Consider the following 16,771-nt stretch of genomic DNA (forward strand, 5'->3'; position numbering starts at 1 on the left):
AAAATACTACTTGCTAAATTATAAAAAAATGTTTGCCAGTAGGAGTCTCTTGTGAAAAAAAATTTTTGGTACTCACCATTCATGCAAATAAAGAATAGAAATTACATATGTTCAAGTACTATTGTTTTACAATGAAATTAAGCAATTACAATGAATAAACTCTCAATAGTTTCAGGTGAAATAGTAATAAACCATTTGAAAATTAGTTTTCTAAATGAAAAAATATTATTAGTTATTTTAATTGAATCAGGCACATTGTTGAAGAGGTGCAAATAATAATTACAAGCAGAGAATTAATCTACCATAAAGGGCCCCACACACTAGGGAGCTTGGATCGGCAAGTAGGATTCGTGTAGGATTTGTCCCACACACTGTAGTGAGGAGAGCGAACAACCGTTCGTTACTTCAGTGTCTTTCGGGGTCTAGAGATGAGTGTTTCAAAATCTGTAGCTGCTGTGAGAAGAAAATATATTGAATATATATAGATAGAATATATCACCCTGGCGGACGAACCAAACAAAGTTTTTAATCAAGATTGAAGACCAATTTCGTCACGAATTTGGTTCGCGGTTCGCCAATTCTCCATAAACACTGGGGAACTTGGTTCGCGGTTCGCCAATTCGCCATAAACACTGGGGAACTTGGTTCGCGGTTCGCCAATTCTCCATAAACACTGGGGAACCCTTAAGCCTGTATTGTGTATTATAATACCGAGTTTTTCAAAAATAATGACATATTTCAATTACATAATTCAACAATTAATTGAAATTTAACAATTTTTATAATTACACATTAACAATTACATATTTTTAAATATGTAATCAGAACTGTCAAGATTTGCACTATATACGATCGTATCTAGGATTGAAAAAATATATAGTTTTCATAGTAAGGAGTCATGAGTTTTTCATATAAGACTTCTAAAAGTTTTATTTGATATATTTACCAGTTTCAATTCGAACATGCTGGTCATTTTGAGGTAGATTGAGATAGAGAAGAGGTCCAGCTCCGGGCATGAATGCGTTGGCTGGATCTTCTGCATAAACTCTTCCTTCAAACGAATGCCCTCTGAGGCTCAAATCACTCTGCTTCTTTGGTAATTCGGCCCCTGAAGCTACCTTATAACAAAAGAAGGCGTATCAAAACGGAGTTTTATTAACGGTTCTCCAAAGTTTGAAGAATTGAATCAGCACACGAAACCGTACAGATTATCACTTATTGATGAGTTACCGTACAATAATAGATTATTTGGACTGAACATATATTCATTAAGATATTTTATTGGGAGGATAGGCTGTAATTAAGGAGCCTCATTATCTTGAAGAGTTTTGAAATATTAAAAAAGTGAATGAATACTTTGATTAAACCAGTTAATGGTTTACTAGACCTCTCCCCAATTATTACAACTAACACTCTCACTGAGAACTACTGTGAACGATAATTGTATGTTTATTGTATCAACTGACAAATGAGCTAAATTGGCAAATATGCTCAATATATTGTTATTTCTGTCTTATTTTGATGATCTTATCTTATATATCTTTCATATTAAAGCTTATCTAAAGAAAAGTATATTTTTATATGTTAAACCTCATTCATACTCTATCCTTCCAGACAATCTCTCATTGTAAGTTATGGGATATGAAGAATGAAGAATCATCTTGACTGTAGAAACGACGGGTAAATCAAAACTTTTATTATAATTATACTCTCACACAATAGCAAAAATTGATTAATTTAGGCTATAGATTGATAGATTCTAACTCACCAATAGTTGCCACTCCACCAAATCAACTCCAGTAATCATTTCAGTGACAGGATGTTCAACTTGCAGTCTAGTGTTCATCTCCATGAAGTAGAACTCCTTGGTGTTTCTGTCCATTATAAACTCCACCGTTCCTGCTCCCACATAACCTACAGCCTGTGCCGCTCTCACTCCTGCCTGTCCGAGCCGATCTCTTAACTCCTCTGATATATCTGGCTGAAACAAGCATTGAAAACAATCAAAATACAAATGTCCACACAAACTAAGGAACAACATATTTTGCACGATTAATCAATTATGAAGTAACAATTGAATAAATACCGTACCTTACCATACTTTTAATCCATAATAAATAGGTATATATTAAATAAGTTATGACATGAAATTGATAATTGATATAGACTTTGAAAAAGGAAAATCATCTGTATGAAAAGACTAGTTGAGAAACTCTAGAATTTACGATATTATGCATAATTTTTTTACCTTCCGTTATTGTAGCACATATTTCAATTTTTGAATTCATTCTATGGGATTTCTTGTTCATTTTCCAACTTTTGTTTTCAAAAAATGTCCAAACTTTTCCTATATTACATTCACTTCAAGCTTTTCAACTGTTAAGGTACATTATTCTGTATGTATGTATGTATGTATGTGTGTGTGTGTGTTGTGTGTGTGTGTGTGTGTGTGTGTGTGTTGTAATATTACATTTTTTCTCGATTGGAATCGAATCTTCAATTCGAGATCTATAAAACTTTATAGAAAATATCAGAGTAATCGATATACGGACAACTTTTTGACTGAGAATTTATCGTAAATGATTGTGTTGCATGTTCCATGGTGTCACCGAGGCTGAGTTGACAGAATTAACAGATAAATGGATTATTAAAATAGAGATGATATATAAAAATTTAAAATAATAGTTTCAAATAAAGTTTTATTGAGAACAAATATAAAATGTGAATTCTAAACTTGTAATTTATAAATTTTTGGTGACGTGTCCATGACGTAGACACTGATTTTGAGATGTGGTTTTTGTTCTGACGAGGAGGCGTCCTTCTTCTCTAAAAATGATGGCTGGCTGCGTGTGTTCTAATTTTGTGCTCTCTGAATATTTTTTTGTTTAAGTGAATTATTAATGTTTTAAATTGTGTTTTGAACAGTTTATAGTGTTCTATTTTGTCTATAATTAATTGATTTGTGTGTCTAAAGCCTATAGCCATTGTTTTTCAACTATATAAGTGGATAAGTATTTAGCTCGTAATGATTTTAGATGCTTAAGTGTGTAAGATATTGTTCTTTGTGTATTTGTGTAGTATATTGCCAAAATTCTTCTGAAGATTATAAGTTGATTTGCTCTGAAAACTGGATTTCTCATTCATAGGCAATAGATCCATTCATAGTTTATCAAGAATCTATTATGTTGGAGCCGATAACTTTCATTAGGTTAATAGGTGAGAAATGCTATCCAACCGGATTAGGAGAAATTGGTAGCATGGCAAATGTTACCCCTGTGGTGGGACCGAATTACAAAATAAATATGTCCCAAATGGTACACCATGAAATCCCTGGTTATGAAAAATTATTAGTAGGATAGATATCTTGATAGGTTATGAATGGTATACTGCTGAATGGGAAATCGGTTCAAGAGAGATCAAGTCCTAATGAATATATTACCTATCTGTGCAGACTAGCAAAATGGCAAACATTAAAAATGATCTGAATCTTATAGTGTTCCTAACACAAAAGTTTGATGAGCAAAATGCCAGGTTTGATGAGCTAAATGCTAAGTTTGATAAGCAAAATGCTAAGATTGATAATTTGAAACAAGATCAAAGTGCTAGGTTTGATGATATGAAGCAAGAATTTGCTAGCATAAGACTAGAGCAGGTTAGTATAAACCTTCTATTGAAAGATGCACATGAGACATTGATTGATAGTCATGAAGATGAAGTCAAATTGAAGCAGGATAATAGTAGTGTTGACATACAAGATCAATTATTTCAAGTTTCAGATAATGTAGGCCTAGTTACTGTCATTGAAAAAGTAAATCCTAGTGAGATAGAATTGAGTAATGTAGTAGGTAGGGAGTTGTCTTTATTGAAAGTCAACAGTAAAGAAAGTAGTATTGCCAAATTGATAGTTAGGAAAACAGTAAATAAAGTGAATGTTTACATGAGACAGGTTTCTGTGGAGGTTAGGAATAATGTCAACAAAATGAATGTTGCTTTGAGTCAAGTTGATGAGTTCAACTTTCAACTGAGAATTGAAAAGGTGTATGCAAAGCATTATTTAGTAAACATGACTAACTTTTGTAAGCAAAATGGCTTTGTTGAAACAAATGAACCCATGAATAAAATCATGTTCTTAAAGAAAACAAAGCACAAAGTCTCCATTGATGTGTTAGTATTCAAAGGTTGTTTCAAGTTGCTTATTTACAAGATGATGACAGTGAATCACATGATGAAGGGTATTCCCCAGCACACAATGATTAGGAATCCTGTGTTATGCCGGGATTCAGAATAGCATAATCGCTACGCAGTGTATGGTAAGAGTCCATAATTGTGTCTTTTTTCTTTCCTGTAGCCTATTTTTCTTGGCCCTTAATCTTTTCAAATTTCGATTCTTTCCTGTCTTTGTGTAATGTTCAGTAAAATTCTTCTATGATGCATATCTTAACCAATCTTGTCCATAGTCATTTAAATTGTATTTTTCTGAAATAATTTTGGAAGTTAAAATAGTAGCTTATTTTCCTAATCTTTAAATTGTTGATAAAACTTAACTTTTCTAAAATCTATCCATTGTAGTGTAAATAATTGTTTGCTTGCGGTATATTTTTTCATCATGTATTACATATTTTAATTATGTCTATTTTTTTAGGTATCATATTAGGTAATTAGGTTTTTCAGAGCAAATTATGTCCCATTTTCTCATCTTTCATTGCATATCGTGCCATAAGCCATATGTAATTAGGTTATAGTTTTCTTCTGGGCTTTTAACCCATTTTGCATTTTATTTTTTTTGCTGTCCAATACTTTGGATTTTTGGTAGACAAGTAGGTGTGATTCTTTTAGAGGTGTGGGCGTGAACCACATATGGCTGGACTCGATTATCTGACCTACTTGTTTGCGATATAAAAACTTTAAGACTGCAACATCAAATGTTTGTAAAAAACCTTTTGCATACTTTTGTTTTTGTGGTCCGATACTAGAGTCTGCTATCACATTGCCTTACAGACATCTAGGAACTCTCCACCCAGTCACAATAGTCAACATATTTTTTCCTTCACCAGTTGTTTTTGTGGGAGTGATAGCTCACAATTATAACAAATTAGAGTCATACTTGGAATCTACAAAATTCCATAGTAGTATATTTTATTAAATATACTTCCTTATGAAAGCTCAGTACTGACATGTAGGATAGGCTCTAATTAATCTTTCTCTTCTTTGTATTATTTAGGAAATTTATTTACCCAATTTTCTTTTTCTCTTGTTTGTATTTTTAGGGAACTTATTTACCCATTATCCATCTTGATCATCTTTGTATTGTAATCTTGAAATGTTTGTACTTATTATACAGTTTTCAAATTCTGAATTTATTTAAAAAATAAATGGTTCAATTTAGAACATGCTGAAATTTAATCTTATGTATAAATTCTTTTGTTATAATAATAAACTTCAAAATTTTAAAGTATTAATGAATTGTGTCACCATATATATGAGATGTATTAATGAAAGTTAACTTGAATAATAATGTTTCCATTAAATAAAACGTCTTGTCATATTATTAATTGAAATGAGTTAAAGGTTAAAATTTTTCTAAAGTTTTTGTAATTGATGTCTTTTTTTTTTAATTTTGAAAAACTGTTTGTTCTATAAATTTTGATATGATTGATTATCATTTGAAATGGATGCTGGAGTGTATGTAGAATTTTTAGTGGGGTTTGTTGATTAGAACTTTGCTGGTATGTGATTGTTTTTTGAGATGGAAACCCATTATTGCCTAAAGAAGGAATAACAGAGGTTATGACTTAGAGAGGCAGTAATGCGATAATATTTTTTTTGTGTTGATTACTAATGTTGATTGCCATAGATGCAAAATAATGATTAATAATGTTGATTGCCATAGATGCAGATGATTACTTATGAATATTGATTGCCTTTGAAGCAAAATATTATTGATGTTTTGAATGATTTCTTGTTTAATGAGTGATAGTAAAGTTTTGTCATGAAATGTAGTTTGTGTTTAGAACATTGAAAAGTCGAAATAAACTATAGTATCCAACAAACGATGATTAATAATACCGGTATTGAATAATTTGCTTTTTATAAAATATTTGAACAATGAATAAATGAAAATGAAATTATTTTTTTCTATTAAAATTTTGTAATTGATGTCTCCAAATTTCACAATATATGTATTGCTGACTGTATAATAAGATGTTAACAAATTTCATTTTATATTGATTATATACTTAGAAATAATTTTCATGTGTATTAGATTGTATTGATAGCCTAATCAAAAATTTCCTTTTAGTTTATAAGCATTCTAAGATAACAGGTACAGCATGGACATAAACATTGAAATAATTATCACGTGAATCTCGAAATCAGCAACAAGTGAACGCCATGAAGAGTGTTAAGAACATTTGGGTGATTTTCGAACTAGTGTGACTCATCAATTGAATATCTACACCAATAACTATGCCAATATCTACACTGATGCCTATGTCAATATCAACGCCAATATATCTGCTCTGATGTCAATATCTACACCAATAATTACGCCAATATCTGCTCTGATGTCAATGTCAACGCCAATATCAACGCCAATATCTACACTAATATCTACACCAATAACAACGCCAATATCTGCTCTGATGTCAATGTCAACGCAAATATCTACACCAATAACTATGCTGATGCCTGTGCTGATGCCAATGCCAATATCTACGCCGATGCCTACGCCAATGCCAATGCCGACACCAAAGCATACACCAATGACAACGCCAACGCTTATTGCTGACCTTGTATCTCAAACTTCAACACTACCACATTACCTGGAGGTAATTGCCATCCATGTTCACGTTTGCAACTTTGAATTCAGAATAACAGTCACAGTATCATGAAAGAATTGATTCAAAAAAAATCCTCTCCTAAATTATTCCTGTATGCAGAACTCTAAACCTTGAAAGCTGAAAATATCAAAAAACCAAACCTTACCTAAATTAATCCTCACCTAATTAATCCTGTATGCAGCGTCTATCTCTTTTCCGAAAAACAAATTACATTGTCATTTCAAGCCTGAAATGTACATTGTATAATTACAAATATGATACAAAATTATGTGACTCTGTATCGAGTTTGGTATGCAGCCGTCTACTACAAGCATGAGGCAATGCTAACTGAAATGTCACCTGTATCGAGTTGGTATGCAGCCGTCTACTACAAGCATGAGGCAATGCTAACTGAGATGTCACCTGTATCGAGTTGGTATGCAGCCGTCTACTACAAGCATGAGGCAATGCTAACTGAGATGTCACCTGTATCGAGTTTGATATGCATCAGTTGACTACAAGTATCAGCCCAACACTACGTGCATCCAGATCAGCCCAACACTACGAGTATTCGGATCAGCCCAACACTAACGTCATCACACTGGAGTCACACTTGACTGAAAATCATATACTGAGTGCCTTAACGGACTGTTTTCCAAAATTTGCATCGATAAAATCAACCGCGTCAATAGTGAAAGGAATGAACATTTTTTGATTTATTGAAATTTTATGTGAAAATTAAATATAACAATTCATCAATTCATTAAAAATAATAATAATAAATTTTTTATTCAACATACTAATTTTTTTTATGCAATAAAAATTGAATTTCTCTATCTATTAAATTTATGTGCAATTTCAAAAAACTATTCTTTGTATATTAAACTTTCTGTTGAGATATTTTCCTTTAAATTATAAAGCTAAATCAAAAGTAATTTTGATATTCTATACTTTGAAATATTGTTTGAAAACATATAACAAATGCTATTGATGAATTTTTATAATAATTTTCAATATTATAGGATGACATGTAATGTTTTATAGAAAAAAATTGTTACTGTTCTCAAATTTACAATTCAACAATTCCATTTGGGTCAATGTATTTTTTTTCTTTAAATTTTCAAACAGTAAAATTTTTTATGTCAAGAGGCGGGTATTTGTAATATTACATTTTTTCTCGATTGGAATTGAATCTTCACACGAAACCGTACAGATTATCACTTATTGATGAGTTACCGTACAATAATAGATTATTTGGACTGAACATATTTGATTCATTAAGATATTTTATTGGGAGGATAGGCTGTAATTAAGGAGCCTCATTATCTTGAAGAGTTTTGAAATATTAAAAAAGTGAATAAATACTTTGATTAAACCAGTTAATGGTTTACTAGACCTCTCCCCAATTATTACAACTAACACTCTCACTGAGAACTACTGTGAACGATAATTGTATGTTTATTGTATCAACTGACAAATGAGCTAAATTGGCAAATATGCTCAATATATTGTTATTTCTGTCTTATTTTGATGATCTTATCTCATATATCTTTCATATTAAAGCTTATCTAAAGAAAAGTATATTTTTATATGTTAAACCTCATTCATACTCTATCCTTCCAGACAATCTCTCATTGTAAGTTATGGGATATGAAGAATGAAGAATCATCTTGACTGTAGAAACGACGGGTAAATCAAAACTTTTATTATAATTATACTCTCACACAATAGCAAAAATTTAGGCTATAGATTGATAGATTCTAACTCACCAATAGTTGCCACTCCACCAAATCAACTCCAGTAATCATTTCAGTGACAGGATGTTCAACTTGCAGTCTAGTGTTCATCTCCATGAAGTAGAAATCCTTGGTGTTTCTGTCCATTATAAACTCCACCGTTCCTGCTCCCACATAACCTACAGCCTGTGCCGCTCTCACTCCTGCCTGTCCGAGCCGATCTCTTAACTCCTCTGATATATCTGGCTGAAACAAGCATTGAAAACAATCAAAATACAAATGTCCACACAAACTAAGGAACAACATATTTTGCACGATTAATCAATTATGAAGTAACAATTGAATAAATACCGTACCTTATCATACTTTTAATCCATAATAAATAGGTATATATTAAATAAGTTATGACATGAAATTGATAATTGATATAGACTTTGAAAAAGGAAAATCATCTGTATGAAAAGACTAGTTGAGAAACTCTAGAATTTACGATATTATGCATAATTTTTTTACCTTCCGTTATTGTAGCACATATTTCAATTTTTGAATTCATTCTATGGGATTTCTTGTTCATTTTCCAACTTTTGTTTTCAAAAAATGTCCAAACTTTTCCTATATTACATTCACTTCAAGCTTTTCAACTGTTAAGGTACATTATTCTGAAGATCATTCAATAATTATACGGTACCTATGCTTTCTCTTCATCAAACTTTCCCTTAATAGTTTGTTATATATTTTTACTTTCCTTGCCCTATTACCATAGGTAAGGAAAGTATTGCTTTCCGAAAAAATTAAGGTACCCAAATTTCTATACGTTTCAAGGTCCCCTGAGTCCAAAAAAGTCGTTTTTGGGTATTGGTCTGTAGTATGTATGTATGTATGTATGTATGTATGTATGTATGTATGTATGTATGTATGTATGTATGTATGTATGTATGTATGTATGTATGTGTGTGTGTGTGTGTGTGTGTGTGTGTGTGTGTGTGAGTGTATGTGCGTCTGTGTACACGATATCTCATCTCCCAATTGACGGAATGACTTGAAATTTGGAACTTAAGGTCCTTCCTCTATAAGGATCCGACACGAACTATTTCGATCAAATGCAATTCAAGATGGCGTCTAAAATGAAGAAAATGTTGTCAAAAACAGGGTTTTTCGTGATTTTCTCGAAAACGGCTCAAACGATTTCGATTAAATTCATAGGTACCTAAAATAGTTATTGATAAGCTCTATCAACTGCCACAAGTCTCATATCTGTAAAAATTTCAGGAGCTCCGCCCCATCTATGCAAAGTTTGATTTTAGATTCCCAATTATCAGGCTTCAGATACAATTTAAACAAAAAATTTCGAGTGAAAAGATTGAGCATGAAAATCTCTACAATATTAATGTTCAGCAACATTTTCACCTAAAATTGAAAATAAGCTCGAAATTCTAGAAAATGTGATTATCCAATTACAAACTGTTGGCAACTGTTGATTCTATTAAATAATTCACTATGGAGAGATAGCAGACCTCGTATGTCTCCAGCGTTATTGTCCTGTTACCAGCTGGCTCAGATACTTGTTTATAAGTAGACTTGAGATGCGCGAGAACACTAGCGTCAGGTGATCAATTCTCATAACGGCAAGGAAAGTTGTGTGAGTGCGCCACACCAGATTTTCTTTAATTCAATTAAGTTTTAATTTTTGTTCCTCTTTCCAAAAAGCAATAATGAATTTGATAACAATATAATCATTATATTTTTGTCAGGTGAATGTAAACCTTTTCGAGTTTTGATATTTGTGCGTGTAATGAACAGTATTCAAAATAAATAAATCAGAAGTAATGAAATTAGATCTAATAGATTCCGAAATTCCAATGATCAAAGGATGTTATCGTTGAAAATTGAAGCACGGTAATATTTTTAAACGAAATTCAAGTAATTGCATAATATTTTAATTGGAAATGATTTATATATTCAAACTCAATTATATTTTTAAAACCCAAAACAACAAAACAATTATCATTTCATTCAATTTAAAATACATTTTTTCTTCTTAGACTAAATCTGGGAAATTCGGAAATATATCCTACTTTCGTAACGATATTCAGAATCACACAGTTTTCAGAAAAGTACCACATTAGGTTCGAATCCAAAACTATTCAAGAACAGTAGAATATTGCAAGTGGTTGCTGGTATGTGTTATTACCGCAGGAGCTTCCTCGAGCACCTTCTGATGCCTCCTCTGCACACTGCAGTCACGCTCGAACAGGTGCACACAGTTGCCACGCTGGTCGGCGAACACTTGCACCTCGACGTGGCGCGGTGACGTCACCAGGCGCTCCAGTAGCACCGCGTCATCGCCGAATGCCTTCCGCGCCTCGCGTCGCGCCGAGTCCAGCTGTTCTCTGAATGACGCCGCTGACAACGTTGAGCGCATGCCCTGCAATCATTTCACCAAATAACTTTACAATCAACATGTTGAGTGCATGCCCTGTTCAAAAATGAAACAAATTATAAATAGAATGAAACAACACTGTAATAGAATAGAAACACAATCAACGTTGAGTGCATGCTCTGTTGAGGTAGAAAAAATAAATAGAATCGAATGAAAATGGAATGAAATAACAATGTATGTAATAGAAACACAATCAACTATTATTAAGAAGATATCTTAATAGAAGATTTCTCATGAAATTGATAAGATTCTCATCCAATAATCACAAAACTCCCAGAAAAACATGAACAAAATTTTCTGAACTTGAGGATAAATGCATAGGTATAAATGAATAGATGTTACAACCATAACTAACTGACCCACTGACATTTCTCCATTCAAGTTTCTGATGCTCTGTTCATGTTTGTTCAAAAAATATCTCAAATTATTGAATTCAGAGTAAAGCGTAATATTGATATGGTATGAGTGGTTCATTATAGTATAATGAAAAGACTCGGTACTTTGACAAATAATAGTAGACCTAAATATAGGTAGCCTACATTGAAACATGTTGTATTGCTATTGCGGACTTTGAATAGTACCTTACCATTTTTTTGAAAGGTAGGCTACTGTAATACAATTTTCGACATATGGGCCAAAATATCTGGGTTCTTTTACTTACGGTATCTATATTATTCTCAACAAGTCAACAAACAGTCTCCCGAAGCTTTTTTATATATTTTTTGCTACGGTACGTAGCTGGCCTATTTGGTTACACTATTTAAAACATTGAACCTGAATCTATATGAATGCATTAGTTTTTACATGCATGGCATTAGCAATGTTAGCTATCCTTGATGTGATTATCTACTTTTCCACCTCCTCCAAGGACAGCTTTTATCATTAGAGGAAAACCGATTCGTTCTGCTTCCTCCGCGAGTTTGCTTTCTGATTGGTCCTCACCGTGGTAGCCAGGAATAACAGGCACTCCAGCAGATTCCATTATCATTTTAGAAGTACTGAAAATTAAAAATTATCGAATGTTTACGGTAATAGACCACTTGATGGCAAATCTAGGATTTGAAATTATTAAAATCTCAAGTAGAGTCTTATATAAAATATTATCTTAATATCAGAATAATTTTCTTTTTCAGTTGACCATAAGTGATAACATAACATACTGAAAATTAAAAATTGTCGAATGTTTTCGGTAATAGACCACTTGGTGGCGAATCTAGGTTTTAAAATCATTAAAATCCCAAGTATAGAGTCTTATATCAGAATAATTTTCTTTCTCAGTTGACCATAATTGATAGCATATAGGTAGTGGTATAATTTGTGATCAGCCTATACTAAATATTATAGGTTATTAACAATAAATTAAGGGGAAAAGTAAATGTGAAAATTTTAAAAACATTAAAATTTTAAAACATAGAAATATACACTTGTTGCTTATTGTTTCGTAGTTTTCAATTTTTCAATTCTAATAAATTTCCACTAATTAAATCATTCAATTATAAAATTTGTAATTTTGGTTGTCTTAAATTTTTATTTTTATTTTCAATTCTAGACTTATATATTTCTATTGATCATTTCCTTGTTGTCATTGATGCAAAATGAATCACCGATCTGTTGCTTCCGCACATTTTTGTATGAATGAGAGAAAATATGAAAATGAATAAATAAATTTTATTATCATGTACTGCATATCTATTTATTACAAAAACAAGGAAGACTAAAGACTATAAGTAATTAAAATTGAACTAGGTATATGTAATTAATAGAGTAGGTATGATGAAAAGAAGTTGAAATAAGAATACAATTGAGGATAGAAACAGTTAACAGTTATCAATATTAAAGTAAACAAAATACAGTGGAGCATTACGGAATCAGTCATTGTAAGAAAAAATATATTGTTAAAATAATAGTGAATTACCAAGGTGAAATTCAATGTCTGATCAAACAGAGCAAAGATATAAAGCTGGTTATACGAAGATAGCAATCATAATAATTTCAACTGAGTTGTGGTCGATGTTGTAGAAACGTTCCATGATGAAATAAAAACACATAGATGTTGTCAGTTTTCTACACTTTAATTTGGTACACGACCATGGTTTCGTGACCACACAGGTCACATTTTCAAGCTGTCAAGCTGTCAGCTGTCAAGAAAGCTGTCAGCTTGAAAATGTGACCTGTGTGGTCACGAAACCATGGTCGTGTACCAAATTAAAGTGTAGAAAACTGACAACATCTATGTGTTTTTATTTCATCATAATAATTAATTTTGGTATATTGATACCAAGCATACCATACAAAGAAACTGAAAATAATATTTATTGCTTTCTGTTTACCTTTTGACACCCATTTTTCTTATAGCTGATGCAGGAGGACCAATGAAAATCAGTCCATTCTTTGCACATAGTTCAGCAAAATCAGCATTTTCAGAAACGAAACCATAACCGGGGTGGATGGCATGTGAGTGAGACCTGTGAGCGATCTCAATCAACTTCTCCTGCTTCAGATAACTTTCGGAGGATGGAGAAGGTCCGATATGGAAAGCTTCATCCGCCTGTGTAACAAAACAGTACAGTTATTAATAAATACTAACCGAATTAAATAACAATGTAAAACAACTGTAACATGCGGTGTAAGCCTACATGATGTATTATTATTATATTAAAGAGGGACGGATTCAAAGAAACCCACACGTCAATCGAAGCTTATTGTTTATTATATTATTGTGTTCCCAAGTAGTATGTTAGGCAAACCAATACCTGTGTCCTTTACAAGAACCAGGAGTTTTTCCCTATGCTAACTTCCCATTCATCATCTGGTTGCTTATCGCAATCCAGTGTGATATGCTTGGCAGTCTCTTCAGACTGATTAGTCCTCGTGACCTACGTGAGTTCCACTCCTGGCCTTCTTTGAAGTTTCTTCCTGCTTAGGGAGGGGCGGCCAAGTTGCCTCTAAGGCGCCTGGCTACCCTTGACTCAGCCTCTTGACATTTTTGTGTCTTTTTGCCCCTCCGAAACTGCCCTGATGGGGCAGATACCGTGGGTTTGAAGGCAAGGCAACTTCTGGAGTTGCCTTGGGGTCCCTTTTAGTCGCCTCCTACGACAAGCAGGGATACCGTGGGTGAATTCTGGTTTTCAACAAATTCTTGAGTACAATGTTCGACTCAAAACTCCATCAACCCACAGGGGGCGTGCATTATGTAATGCATGGCTTTTGATTCTACTGTAGGTAAGGGACTAATACAATAGAGGAGGCTATGATAATATGATCTAATTAAAAAATAGAATTAAGTACGGTTAACTCCATTTTCAACTAAATTTCCATTTTTTCACTGCTTTTACCGTATTCCATCGTCACTTACAATAATTGAGAATTGATTTATTAGGCCTAATCAATTATTTTAACAATTTGTAATCATTATTTTTGAACTAATGGTATCCATATAGGTTGGAACAATAATTTCACTCTCATTCATATAGCCTATTTTATTTATTGGGCACAAATCATAGTAAAACTTTTACAATAATGATCGGTAGCCCAGAACTGTTTTCCTCCCAATTTCTATGACAAATAAAGTTTTTACAGAAAATATTATAAATTAGGCTACCAATTTGAAAATATTTTTGAATTACGGTAAGTATTTAGCTGTTGGCCTACTGCACTAAATAAAGTATTATTGTTGATTCGATACGGTAGGCTATGTAAAAGTATCTTATGCATGGAAGCTCTTCAAAAATAATATTATTCTTACCATTGCTACATGCATTGCATTTTTATCAGCATCACTGTAGACTGCTACACTCTTCACTCCAAGACGTCTTGCTGTCCTAATGATTCGACATGCTATCTCACCTCTGTTTGCAATAAGCACCTTTGAAATATCTACTTTTTTCACTTGTGATGAGTATCGTCTTAGTAGTATGATGGTGTGTCTAAGATAAAAATGAATGAAAATATATTAGGCTGAATATAGGGTAAAATAGACAGTGGAATAGCCTGATCTTCACCATTAATAAGATTACCTCTTCATTCTCTTACACGAATATTTCAAGTGAAATGAAGGTATAAATAAGTTACCATTATAGTTTATAGCAGGGACGGTCTTAGGATAGTTGTAAGGGGGGCTGCAGTCCAACAGCAGGGGGGTCCAGGGGGCTACTCCCACCTGTAAAGGGGTGACGTGGGGGGGGTCCAGGGGGTTACTCCCACCTGTAAAGGGGGGTACGGGGCATTATTTTTATTAAAACTCACGTTTCAAGCATTTTGAGCACTAAAATTCATTGTTATTGGCCTTTCCACACTGACGTCCTCGACGCGCCCTTTTCACACAGCCGAGCAGCATAATAAACATCCACAGACGTTTCAGTCAAATAACCACATCTCACTCAATTAGAGGAAATGAGAGGAAGCTAAGCTCCGTGGTTCAAAAGTGTTTTATGCGCATGCGCTAGTTCGCAGACGTTTGTGGAAAATTGCTCAGCGAGTGATTCTCAGAAAAACGTCGCCGACGTCCGGGATGCGCGGTGTGGATTAACTCATTTGATAGCATGGTCAGCGATTTATTTTTTCAAAAACGTCTGCGAACTCGGTGTGAAAAGGCCTTCAGGTTGAGTAGTTTTGGCGTCTAATATTTTATTAAACAGTTCGGCAATTAATAGTCTACAATTTCTATTATTTGCAGTGTATTCCTATTGTTTATTGGAGATTCCTAATTATCAAATAAAACTCCAATATATCTAACATGGCAAATTTCAAAGATACAGGTATAAATAATTACATTAGCAAATGTGTATAATGGCCCCATAAAAAAATTCCCTGGTCGAGGGGGGGCCCCCTTAGAACCGCCACTGGTTTATAGTAGGTGAGTTTTATCATTAGATTAACACTCATACTAACCGCACCGGTACCTTTTAATTAATACTTATTCTATTCTCCATACCATAAATACAATATTTTCAAGTCATGATATTTCATTAAATATTTTCATGCAAATCAATTTGTATTGATAGCCTACATCAAGGCCATAATTATGACATAAGCATAGAAAATACTGTAATAGTACCGGTCGAAATAGGCCAATTACATATTATTTCACTCGTTTTACTTCAATTTTAACAACAAAAGTTGCTTTTAATCTTAATGATCAACAGGTGAGGATTACCAAAGAAACAAGTGGGTACGCTATTGCAGACTATAAAAACAAACCTACAACAAACTACATTTCCTCACCTTATACGGTACTTATCTTATTATGGTCATAAACATGCTTTTACCTGAATTTTAAGTCAAGAGGAACCATTTTCCCAAAGTATAATAAAAACAATCACACGTTTGTTTTAACACATTTGATTTTGTCTCAGCTTGAACGTTCACAAAACACTAATGACGTTATGCAACGTCATTGTTATCAACGAGGTTTATCAGACTCAGGCACGGTTAACTGTTTATCAACAGCACAATATTCATTTGTGTTATCACGTTGAGTACAGTATTAATAAAGTCAAAGGTCAAAAACTCATCGACAATAATGAATTATAATGGCAATTTATTAATGTGCTCCACTTATTTTTACCTATAAATTTCCCCTTAAATACTAACTCTGTCATTCTTTTTTTACACACCTGTTAATCATAATTCATTATTCTAACTCAATGCTAAATCATTATCAGTACAGGTTAATGAAGCTTAAATTTTCAAGTTACTTTAGTTGGCAACAGTGTAACTGCTGTAGAAGCGGTGAAAGTTTTGAATGGAAACGCATTCCCATGAATTCTAGGATACCG

General features: G+C 33.0%; 1 protein-coding gene across 1 annotated transcript in view; it reads right to left on the reverse strand.

Moving 5' to 3' along the window:
- The window catches only part of LOC111043408 (methylcrotonoyl-CoA carboxylase subunit alpha, mitochondrial), a 23,142-nt gene extending 6,721 nt beyond the window's left edge, over window positions 1–16,421 (reverse strand). Inside the window, exons 1-7 of the mRNA XM_022328356.2 lie at window positions 16,262–16,421; window positions 14,740–14,920; window positions 13,325–13,542; window positions 11,845–11,992; window positions 10,746–10,979; window positions 1,769–1,981; window positions 947–1,118 (exon numbers count right to left, since the gene is read on the reverse strand). Coding sequence (XP_022184048.2) covers window positions 947–1,118; window positions 1,769–1,981; window positions 10,746–10,979; window positions 11,845–11,992; window positions 13,325–13,542; window positions 14,740–14,920; window positions 16,262–16,287 — 1,192 coding nt within the window. The 5' untranslated portion in view covers window positions 16,288–16,421. The remainder of the gene's footprint in view (window positions 1–946; window positions 1,119–1,768; window positions 1,982–10,745; window positions 10,980–11,844; window positions 11,993–13,324; window positions 13,543–14,739; window positions 14,921–16,261) is intronic.
- Window positions 16,422–16,771: the final 350 nt, after the last annotated feature.

This window comes from Nilaparvata lugens, chromosome 1 (assembly GCF_014356525.2).
Source record: "Nilaparvata lugens isolate BPH chromosome 1, ASM1435652v1, whole genome shotgun sequence".
NCBI lineage: Eukaryota > Metazoa > Arthropoda > Insecta > Hemiptera > Delphacidae > Nilaparvata > Nilaparvata lugens.